General features: G+C 50.8%; 1 protein-coding gene across 1 annotated transcript; it reads left to right on the top strand.

The window, feature by feature from the left end:
* The first annotated feature begins 7,255 nt into the window (after window positions 1-7,255).
* LOC144824246 (uncharacterized) lies at window positions 7,256-10,948 on the top strand. The gene is made up of 5 exons (XM_078683389.1): window positions 7,256-7,309; window positions 9,329-9,428; window positions 9,540-9,638; window positions 9,779-9,919; window positions 10,101-10,948. The coding sequence occupies exons 1-5, from the start codon at window positions 7,256-7,258 to the stop codon at window positions 10,946-10,948; spliced, it is 1,242 nt and encodes a 413-aa protein (XP_078539515.1).
* The last annotated feature ends 696 nt before the right edge of the window (window positions 10,949-11,644 follow it).

The raw sequence follows: 11,644 nt of genomic DNA, 5'->3' as shown, positions 1-11,644 counted from the left end.
GCCAGGCTAGCCTTGGGTTCAGTGAAAGCAGTTTGCTTACAAGTCCTCTATACACATGCCCTCAAGGACTTGGCCAGTGCGATCTCACCAACAGTCCCAGTAGAGTTTAGCTACTTATTGGCTCAAACCATTCAAGATGGTCAGGATGCAGCCAGATAGCTGATCTGTGCTAGTGTTGATGCTATGGATTGCTTTGGATGAGCTAGTGTGGTTCTCTGCCACCATATGTTTTGTGTTTTTTTGATCTGATAGAGGCTGCTAGCTGCAGATTCTCTATTGTAGAGTATTCCCCAGGCGTGAGACTGGACCCGGAAAACTTTCTTGCCCAGCATCCCTGCGCGCTGGGGGCGGTGCCACGCTACTCCGCCTGAAGTCCTCCGCGGGCGTGACGTCAGTGAGGTCACATAAGCCCCACCCTGGCGCGCTGACATCAGTTTTCTTCTTTTCCACGTGCAACGCGGACCCGCATAGTGTTACAGGCCGGTTCAGGCCTTTCCCTTCCGCTCTTGAGCGTTTTTCTTGGTACAGTGTGTGAATGCCTTCAGGTTTTAAAGCATGCTCGTCTTGCGCACACCAGATGTAGCGACTGATCCTCATTCCATCTGCATGTGGTGTTTGGGGGAGCACCACAACTCCACGGACTGTGAGGTGTGTCAACAGTTGAAGCCGAAGTCCCGGCGGGAGTGCCGGATGAAACTCCTCTCGGCTCACATGTCCAGGTCGGCGGCGTCACCGCGTCCGTCCCCTGCGGACTGCTTCAAGAACCGCCGCTTCCGCCTCCGACATCGTCCTTCTCCTGTGCCGCAGGAGCGTCTCTCCCCTGTTGGTGTCGCAGTTTGTCCCCATGGACCAGTTTCTGGCCTGTTGGGGGCGTGGGCTTTCCACGGGTGGTGCGGGACCCTATCCGCTGTTCCCCGGGGTGGGGGGCGACTAGAGCCCAGATGGAGGCCTATGCGGCGGCCTTGCAGGCCTCGTTGGCTCCTCCTTCTCCTCCTGGGATGTCTGCAGATCCCTTGCCGTGTGTGGGGCCCTCTGCAGCGTCGCCTTCAGCTCCGGCCCCAAAGCCAACGGGTTTGGCTTCAGGTTCAGAGGATGTGGTGGCGCCGGGGTGCGGCTCTTTGGGGTTCTCTCCTTCGGACCACGGCACCTCTGCTTCACCGCAAACCTCCGCGGGGATCCCTGTGGTGTCGCTGGAGGTTGCCGGGGCTCCGGCGTGTCCCTGAGTCCTTCTCGGGCCTCTGGACAGGCGGCGGCCTTGTCCGAGGCCGAGGCGACGCCACTCAGGCACCGGCGGCTGCTAGGCGCAGGGATTGGCTAGGGGTCGGGCGTGTCCCCGGGCCCCCCTCGACGCAGGCGGCTGCATCGTCGGAGGTCAAGTCAGCGCCTTATCGGCGCCGTTCCTTGGCCGCTCCGGTCCATTCTCAGTCTCCTGCGCCGAGCGGTGTGGCGGAGGTCATTCCGGCGTCTCCTTAGGCGCCAGTCGACCTTGGCCCGACTCTGGTTGTAGACTCTACGGCGCCAAGCTGGGGCCAAGTCATCGATTCCTCTTCGGACGCCTCCTCTTCGTCCCCAGAGGTTCGGAGGTTGATGGTGTCATCCTCTCTGGAGATGGGTCACCGAGTTGTCTTTTTCCCAGGCGTCGACTAAGGACGGTTCTTTGCCGTCACCACAGCTGCAGTCTTCGCCGGATTTGCCTCAGGTTCCTCATTCTTCGGTCCCCCTTCCCCGTTTCCGGACTTGGCCTTTCCTTCCTCCGGTTGGCCCCCTTAGTCTGCAGCCACCGCCCACAGAGGAGCTGCTTTCAGACCCACCCTTCCTCCCCGTTCTGCGGGGACCCTCTGCTTGGGTTTTCTGCAGTCGCCTCCTTTTGGGCGTCTTGTCTTCTGTGGGTGTCCTCTTCCTTTTCTTCCAGGCCAGGCATCCCTCCGGCTGGTTCTCTCCAACGTGAGGGCCTACTTTGGCTCTTTCTCTCTCTTGCTAGAGTTCTGATCCCCTCCTGGTCTTCTTCATTGGGGGTTCTTTTACCTGTCCTTGACCACCTCCTCCCTTCAGGAGGTATGACAATCCTTGGCAGTATAGTCTGGGGATGGATTACTGTTGCTCCTTTGTTCCGGGCTTGTGACCCTTCCCCTAGGGGTTGTAGTTTCAGCCTCTCTATCTATCTCTCTCTTTCCTTCTGTCATGGCACTTTCTTCTGCTTGTGCATCCAGGATGGCTCTCGCCTTGGCTTGCAGGGTGGTTCCACGGAACGGTGCTTTATCCTTTTCATGCTGTGGCTTCGCTGCTCTGGCCTTCTAGTGCTTCCTGCCTCTTGGTGCTTTCGCCTTGGTTGCACTGCCTGTTCCTCAGAGTGGTGTCCTGCTCTTTTCATACTCTGGTCTGCCTTCTGGTGCCTTAGTACCACCTGGCGATGTTTCTCACTTTTTTGTTTTTCTTTCTCTTTTTGTCTTCTGGTTTTTCGCACACTGTTCCCATGCTCTCAGATTTGTTGTGATGGCTCCACGTTGTGGCGCGGAAAAGTTCCCCTGAAGCAAACTGATGTCAGCCCGCGGGGTGGGGCTCATGTGACCTCCCTGACGTCACGCCCGCGGAAGACGTCGGGCGGAGTCGCGTGGCACTGCCCCCCCGGCGCGCAGGGATGCTGGGCAAGAAAGTTTTCTGGGTCCAGTCTCATGCCTGGGGAATATTCTACGTTAAGGAATCTGCGGCTAGAATCGTCTCTACCAGATACATCGTTACCGAAGGTAAGTAACTCGTACTTTTGGAGCTCTGTAGGCATCCTTATGGAACTGCCTTTTTATGGATCACGCCTACTTGCCGATAAAGCAGATTCTGCCCTAGAAAGCTTAAGGGAACTTCAGGCCATGGCGTGTGCTTTGGGTCTTTCGACCACTGCCAACCACTCCTCATCAGCTTCAGCCAATCAAGGCTACTCCTGAAGGTTGGGGTATCGACAATGCCAGGACCTCTGCCTCCCACTGCAATCACCCCAGTCCTTTTGTGGCTGAGGACATGGATCCAGCAGTCAAGGCATTGTCACCAATCTTCCCAGGCCGATTTTCCAAGTCCCCCTCCCCTTGGGCATCACCCTTCAATCCGCTTTAGTTTACCCTTTGAGGCACACAACTACCATGTAGGAGGCATGATCCAACATTTATGAAAACAGCGCCAGGTTATTACTTTGACTTTTTCCTCGTACCAAGGAAAGAAAGAAAGATGGATGCCTACTTTGGTTTTAGACCCCACACTCTGAATGTCTTCCTGAAGAAAGACATATTCAAATGGGCACAATGGCCCACGTTCTGTCTGCCCAGAATCCAGGTGACTGGATGGCAGCGTAGAGCCTGCAGGACTCATGCATTCTTGTGCCCATCATGCAGTCCCACAAACCTGGTGGTTCAAGTATTCCCGATAAAAATATCAGTTTATCGTGCTCTCCTTCGTTCTTACCATCGTGCCTCCGGTGTTAACGAAAGTAATGTTGGTGGTTGCTGCCCATCTTCAGAAGTTGGGAATACTAGTCTTCTCCAATCTTGACGAATGGCTGTTGAAGGCGGGCTCATCACAGTCAGTCATAGAAGTACCTCCAGGTGATAGTGAACCTTCTGACACTTTGGTTTTCATGATCAACTAGCTGAAGCCATTCCTAACTTCTTCATAGAGACTTCCTTTTATAGCTGTCATGGACACGGTGCAGTTCAGTTCTTTTTTTCCATTGCAACTTTCCAGGAATTTTGGGCTATGATCCTATTGTTTCGGCCTCATTTCTAGATCTTGGTGAGAGCAGATCTGAGACTTCTTTGCCTGTTGGCCTCGTGCATCCTGCTTGTCCTCTTTGCCAGGTGATATATACAGGCTGTGGAATGGTATATGAAGTATCAGTGCTCCCAGACTAAGAACACATGCTTGATGTCAAGGTTTCTGAGAAGACTGCACAAGATCCGCAGTGGTGGCTACTAGACTACAACCTGAATAGTGGCAGACCCCTCTCCCTTCCCCACTTAAAGCTGTGGTGGTGATGGATGCATCACTACTGGGTTGGTGAGTTAAGTTGGAAGAGGCAAAAACCAGAGGTCTCTGGTACCCCACGGAAAACAGCATCCATTTCAATCTGTTGAAGCTGCAGCCATTCACCTTGCATTGAAGGCCTTCCTACCATCTATCAAAGGGAAGCTGGTTAAGGTTCTCACAGTCAATACTATTGCCTTGATGTACTGCAACAAGCAGGGTAAAGGGGGATCCTGGGTCCTGTACCAGGAGGCTCTGCACCTTTGGATGGCACAAGTTGCCTTCTGACAATGGAGAGAACCCTGGCTAGCTCTTTTTGGCACTGCCAAAAACATATATCCATGTGCTTGTGCGTTGAGTTCCACTTGGAGACTCATTTTGATGGGGTTGGGGATTTTGTATGCATTCTTGCCTCTGCCTCTTCTACTCTGAGTTCTTAAGAAGTCAGGAACAACCAGGCTCAAGTGATCCTAGATGCCCTGTGTTAGGCCTGGAGAGTGTGGTACCTGGAAATTCTGGAACATGTACATCTGCACTCCGATAAGGCTATTTGTTTTTGACAATTCTCATGTGCACACCCTTCAAGCCTATGCACAGCTGCTTGCATTTCAGACACTAAAGACTGTCTCTATCTTTGCGTGACTGAGGTCCAGAGGCTCTTGGTGCACCCACCCTAAACCACCTTTTTTCCAGACAAGCTGGTGCTGTGGACTAGGTTTGCCTTTTTGCAAGTCATGATTCCTTTTTAGGGCTCGGCTGAACGCGCGGAAGCGCGTCTCCGCCGAGGCTCTTTTGTCGGCATGTGTGCTTCCCAGGAGACAATCCTGGCCGCGCGCATCGCCTTGGAGGCGATTTCAAACTGACACGTGCACGCGAACTGCGGCTTGGCGCTGTCTCCTGGGAAGCACACACGCATGCGCATACACACACACAAGCGCCCACGCACATACATACAGAGACCCCCACCCCCCCTCCGCACACATACGCGCACACACACACACAAGTGCACCCCCCCTCTCCCCCGCCGTCGCACACATGCATACACACACAGGCACACACACAACGAGGGAACCAAGCCCCCCCCCAGCCCTTTGTAACTTACCATATCAATTCTGAGGGACTCCGCTCTCCTTCTGGCGTTTTCACTCCGCCTTCTCTTCCGGTTACGTACGCAGCCCCGCCCCAGGCGACTTTGCCTGACTTCCAGCATTGGCATGGCACTTAACGTGAAGTTAGCCAGCAGCTGAAGTTTATAATTTTACTATAATGTAAATGTAAATGTAAATGTGTTGGACTTGTAAAGCGCACAGCTGCCCGTAAGCGTCCCGGCGCTTGCTTAGGGAACCCGTCCTGGTATTCCCCGGCAGGGTGTCCACAAGGTGAAAGCCAGGCATCCAGCCGCGAGGGGCCATAGTGGAGATTAAGCAAGCTATTGCCCAGAGTCGCAGAGTGTGACCCCGTGAGTTGAGTAGGCACCAGAGCGAGAATTGTCGAGTCCGTGGAATTTTGAGCCCGAGACCCGCCGAGGCGGGGAATCGAACCCTGGTCCACGGTCGATCTCAGCTTCCGGGTCTGCCGCCTCTAACCACTGAGCCACGCTTCTCCACAATGGCTTAACTAGTCAGTTTTTTGCCTTGTTGATCTCAGCCCCTTGTATCGCATTTAGAGACCCGTGCAGGGTTTCATATTTAAGGAACATGGAGCAAATCGTTTCTGCTATGCCGGAGCCAACATGCTTTTCTAAATCATTTTGCTCAAGCATAGACCGGCTATAGAGGCGCCTTCCCTGCTCCTTTTCTTCTGTGAATGGCTGTCAGTAGTATATAGTGATACCTTCACTTCAACTCTGGCCTTAAATTTGACAGCTCCGGCCAGGAATCCTGGCCTTAAAAAGTGATGGGTCTAGTCTTAATTATGACAGGCCTAGTCTTAAACTCCTGGCCGGAAATTTAACAGCTCTGGCTGGAAACCCTGGCCTTAAATTTTGACAGGGCCGGGCGCAGGCTGTTGGCCTTAAACAGTCCTGGCCTTAAAAGGGGGGTGACATGTAGGGATATTCCCAAGAAGTAACAGGCTGCAAAACATGTGGTAATTGTGTACATGTTTTAAAAGTGCATATGAAAGTGCGTGCAGGCTGGAAATGTCTGTGCATGTTTAAAACTGGGTGTTGCAGACAGCTGCAGGCTGAACAGCTGCTGAACAGGCCTGAGTCCCCAACCCTGTGTGTTGGGAGATGTTTTTTTATGTTTGAAAAAAAAAAAGGGGAGCTTTTAAATTGTAGCTGTTGGGAAACCCATAGTGTGTTTTAAAAAGCACAAGCCATGTTCAGCCACCCTGAGCTTTGAGATGTTGAAAAAGACAGATGTCATGGCAAGGTTTCCCCATGAGAACCTGAAATAGGATGCTAAGTGCTCGGCCGTAATTCACACACCTCCAAAGCCCCAGGGTCGAAACTGGACATGCTGGCCGGAATTGTGACAGTTTAGGCCACGACTTGATGACTCTGGCTGGAAAGATGACATGTGATGGGTTTAGTGATGGGCCAAAGGTCGGTTCCCGGGGGTCTCTACTTCCCAAGATAAGCCATTTTAAAATATGGCCCCAAGCACCCTACTCTTCCCCAAGATAAGCCATGAATGTAAGTAACAGATGTATACAGCGTAAACTGTGCAAGGTGAAAAAGACAGATGTCATGGCAAGTCTTCCCATGAGAACCTGAAGCAGAAGGCCAAGTGCTCTGACGTAATTCACACACCTCCAAAGCCCCAGGGTCGAAACTGGACATGCTGGCCGGAATTGTGACAGTTTAGGCCAGGACTTGATGACTCTGGCTGGAAAGATGACATGTGATGGGTTTAGTGATGGGGCAAAGGTCGGTTCCCGGGGGTCTCTCTTCCCCAAGATAAGCCATGAATGTAAGTAACAGATGTATACAGCGTAAACTGTGCAAGCATAGAAAAAAAGTTCCCATCCAAAGACCCCAAGACATTGTTCTAAACCCCCTCAAGTCATAAGGGGTGTGGGGGCTTCTAATTAGCATGCATGGACAGGTATAAAAAGGCCCCTCATGGAACACTGTCAAACACCCATTCAAAAAACTTCTGGGAGCGACTGCTGTGGATTGCTTTTTTTTTTTTTTTTTTTTTTTGCACTTTGAGTATTTCTTCACCAACAAGCCCTTCAACACCCTTGGGGAGCAAGTGGCCTGGATTGCTTTGGAGCCAACCCTTGGAACTTAAAGGCAAGAATGGACCCGAGCAACTTTTCCCAGATTGACGCCGCCTGTGAACATGTAGAGAAGGTAAATAAAGCATGGGCGCAAGGATGTATGTTTATGTGGTGTTAAAAGTATACAAAACTGTAGTTTTGAAAATGCTAAAGAGTACTTTGTAAACTGTTAATGTTTAAGGCGATGTGTTGTGTTTAATGTGAATAAAGGTGCCAATGAAGTTTTTTACAAGACGTGAAATGTAAATGTATTTAAAATGAATAAAGGCTGTGTTGAAGGTTTGAGTTTAAAGCTATGTGTGTAGACAATTAATGTTAATAGGGGTGGTGTTGTGGGGGATGGCGCAGAGTTTGCAGGCGTTTTTTTATTTAAGGGCATAATGTTGTAGGTCTTAGGAGGGTACATGCAGAGGGGAAACGTGCATTTTACAGTTCATAGAAACATTTAACTACACTGTAACGGTACCATAGGGGCTTTAAATAATATACATGGCATATAATTAAAAATAAATAATGCCTTGTTGCACTCACCAAACCGCTGTAGAGAGTTGGAGGGGTCCAGGGGGGCTCCGGGGGTCCTTGCTGCTCCTTGGTGGGGTCCTGAGGGCCTTGTATTTAAAAAATAAATAAACCCGGGGGCCAGTTGTCGAGGGGGGGGGCTCCTGGTGGGTCGCCATAGTCCTTTGGGGTGTTATGGGGCTGTCTCTGGGTGTCCTGGGGGTCTCTGGGTCCCTAGTGCAGCGTTATTTTTAAAACAATGCCCCGAGACCGCTTCACCATGGCGCTGCTCGGGGTGCCGGTCTCCCGGTGTCCCAGGGCCTCCGTGGCCGTTCTTATTTAAAATAAAATGCCCCGAGACCGCTTCACCATGGTGCTGCTCGGGGGCTCTAGGGGGCGGGCTCCGGGTGCCCGGTGGGGCTCCGGAGCCCGTGTGCATAATTGGGCCGTTTTTTAAAATATATCCCCGAGCCCGCTTGCATCGGGGCGCTGCTCGGGGGACTCTGGGGGGCGGACTCCGGTGTCCTTGGTGCTGTGAGGGGTCCTGTGGGCATTTTCCCACGGCCCCACGTGGATCCAGCAGCGGCAGCATGGCGGCGTGAGCTTCTCCGGGGCTGCAGGGTTAGGGCCGCCCCCACCAGTGATGAGCTGGTGACATCACTGAAGGGGCGGGCCAAGCCCCTGCAGGCCCGGTGTGTGTTTTTTTATTTTATTTATTGAGAGATAGCGCGAACACGAAGGTGTTAGAGCGCTTCACAATAGGAACAGAACTGCTACATGAGAACATTACAAGTGAGCAAAATACAAAGGCAAACTTTACATTAAATGAAGCAAAATTACAATTGTGCGCCAACAGAGTATAAGAGGTAGTAAACGGTGCATTACAAAAGTGACAATCGTGAGTCAACAAAATACAAGAGGTAGCAAACGATGCATTGCAGGCGGAAAAAGTGACGTGTGCAGGTTACAAAAAGCGTACAAAATAAAATATAGAGGTATAATACTGCAATATATGTGAGACTGAGAGTTAGCATTGGAATGTGTCAAAGCGCTTTACACAAGAGCCTTATGTAAAACATAAGGTCTAAGAATTACAGGTGTTACATAAAAGATACAAACAGAAAAAAATACTGGTTGTTAGCGCAAATTACAAGAGCAGGCGATAAGTTACATGGACAAAAATTTCAATGGTGAGCAAACAAAATACAGGCGTTATCAAACGGGGCATTACATGAGGAAAAAAAAAGTGCAACGTGTGCAGGTTACAGGTAGAGGTATAATACTGCAATACGTGGTAGACAATGTGGCGTAATCAAGAGGGGCGCAAGCAGGGTGTTACAAGAGAAAAGAGGCGTGTACATGTTACAAAAGAGTGCCCAGCACTTAGGCGCAATGGTCGCAAGGTAGGATGTTGGTGGTACATTAAGTCATGTACCCAGAATTACAGGATATGGCGTAGGGTGCTTCTATTTATTTTAAAATGTTTGCTAACGCTATCCCCAAGGGTGCATAACTATTACAATACATGCTTTGCCGCTGTAAGCGTTTACTAAAACCGTTTTTATTTCTTTTTTTAATTTAATGTTTAATACAGATGCAAGACCCTGCAAATGCAACCGTCACCAATGTGCCCCCGGCGCTGGACCCAGCTGTAATAACTAGCAACGCTGGTCACCTGTCGGCCCCACAGCCAGGTATATATATATATATATATTTAGAGTTATGTAGTTCTACGTAGTTTTGTACACCAGTCTCTCAGAAGTTCTCTTTTTCTAATGGGCTCTCATGTATGTATGCTTTTACAGCTTATGACCCTGACCTACAACAAGCTTTTGACGAGCTTATGGAGTACATCGAGGCTCAAGACGCTCTGAACAGTGTGCAAAACACTTCAGTTCCTACATGTAATTAAAAAGCCCCTGTTATTTTAAACTGTCTAAGACGCTGGGGAGTTGGCGGGGTAGGCCACAGTCCTGACCCTGATGGTGTATAGTGGGACTCCTCAGAAATATGACTAAGGCGGGGTATTATTTTTTCTTTACAGGCACCCCCACGTTATGCCCGAACGGCGTCGAGGTACAAGAGGCGTCGCGAGAATCAAAAGAAAGCCCTTTGAAGAGGAAAGCTTTACCTTCTAAAGTGGGACCACCGTCAAAGAAAGGAGTTGCAAAAAGACCTCTATCAGGTGTGTTTGTTACAAAGGGTGTGAAAAGTACTATCGGTGTTACAGACTCTCAAGCAGAAGGGTACAACGACTTGTAGCAAGGCCTATATAAAAAGGCGGCGGTGTAGAACTTAGGATTGTGTGTGTGTGTGTTCTTTTTATACTTTCTCTAACATATATATTTTTTCTGTTTATATTTTAGAAGCGGCTCAGAAACATGCTGCTGAAGAGAGGTCGGCGCAGCCCTTAAGGGACATAACAGCAACCGTCCAGAACAACAGAAGCGCTACAAAAGGTGTGAGTAGGCGTGTACGCCACGAAAAAGTCTCCGCGCACTACACACCAAACATGATGAACAATCCTCTACACCAATCTATTCTGCACAGGGGTGGAGTCAGCACTGGCGGAGTCTTGACAAACACAGATAACACAGGGCAGGGTCTGTGTAAAACAGCTACAGTGGGTCTGGGCCCTCTCATCGTATCAAAAGGGAAAGGTGTCTCAATCACTGCCGCCCTTAAGAAGAAACATAAGGACTCAGAGAACCTTCCCAACCCTTTAAAACGTGTGAAGTCCTCCAAGGTATTCACAGAGCCCCAAGCAGAACCCTTAAACTTAAAGAAGACGGCTCCGATGCTCCCAGAGGTCCAGGCAAAGCCCTTAAGCCCCGAGAAGAAGAAACCTAGGACCCCTGAACCCCATGATAGCCCCTTAGACCTATCTGTAAAAAAGACTGTTAAACCTTTGAATGAGGCCTATACACCCGTGAGCCCCAAGGAGGCGGTAGTTGTAGCTGTGGATGTAGAAGAGATGGCGCCGCCACAGCCCCCTAAAACATCGCGCCTCTCAAGAAAACATCTGAAGCTGAAACCGGGGGTCCCTAAGCTACAGATAGCAGCGTCCCTCAGCAACCATAATGCAACGCTGGATCCATCCAGCATCCTGAAACCCCAGACAGTACCAAATAAAATAACTGTACATGTAGAGGTACACGCCCCTGAGCAGCCCCCAAAGCCGAAAGCCCTTAAGCCCCGAGAAGAAGAAACCTAGGACCCCTGAACCCCATGATAGCCCCTTAGACCTATCTGTAAAAAAGACTGTTAAACCTTTGAATGAGGCCTATACACCCGTGAGCCCCAAGGAGGCGGTAGTTGTAGCTGTGGATGTAGAAGAGATGGCGCCGCCACAGCCCCCTAAAACATCGCGCCTCTCAAGAAAACATCTGAAGCTGAAACCGGGGGTCCCTAAGCTACAGATAGCAGCGTCCCTCAGCAACCATAATGCAACGCTGGATCCATCCAGCATCCTGAAACCCCAGACAGTACCAAATAAAATAACTGTACATGTAGAGGTACACGCCCCTGAGCAGCCCCCAAAGCCGGTTGTAAGTGTTCAGGCACAGCCTAGGGTCTCAACGGGTAATAACACACAACCCCTAGAAGGGCCTTCTATCGTGAACACCCCAGCTCTTGAGCTGATTAGGGGGGTGGTAGACAGCCTAGGTAGAACCCCTGAAGCGGTGTCCCAGGGGTCTTTGAGCACAGCGGGTTTACAGAACCCAGCTAACAGGTCAGCACACCCTGACACAGGCATTTCAGCTAGGACCCGTGATTATAACGACAGCTCCTCACAATCCTCATACCCATTGTCCCCTAGTACCCCTCCGGGGGCATACGACCCCACCAGCCCTGCTGCCAGCCCCGCGCCCAGCCCCGCGTCCAGCCCAGCTGCCAGCCCCGTGTACAG

Source organism: Lissotriton helveticus, chromosome 3_1 (assembly GCF_964261635.1).
Source record: "Lissotriton helveticus chromosome 3_1, aLisHel1.1, whole genome shotgun sequence".
Taxonomy (NCBI): domain Eukaryota; kingdom Metazoa; phylum Chordata; class Amphibia; order Caudata; family Salamandridae; genus Lissotriton; species Lissotriton helveticus.
This window is presented reverse-complemented; position numbering and strand designations above follow the sequence as displayed.

What these genes read in the sequence shown, in the direction of transcription:
- LOC144824246 (XM_078683389.1), top strand. Translation starts at nt 7,256, where the DNA reads ATGGACCCGAGCAACTTTTCCCAGATTGACGCCGCCTGTGAACATGTA. An exon ending in CCTGTCGGCCCCACAGCCAG is followed by an intron (nt 9,429 to 9,539) that starts GTATATATATAT and finishes ATGCTTTTACAG; the next exon opens with CTTATGACCCTGACCTACAA. An exon ending in AAACACTTCAGTTCCTACAT is followed by an intron (nt 9,639 to 9,778) that starts GTAATTAAAAAG and finishes TTTTCTTTACAG; the next exon opens with GCACCCCCACGTTATGCCCG.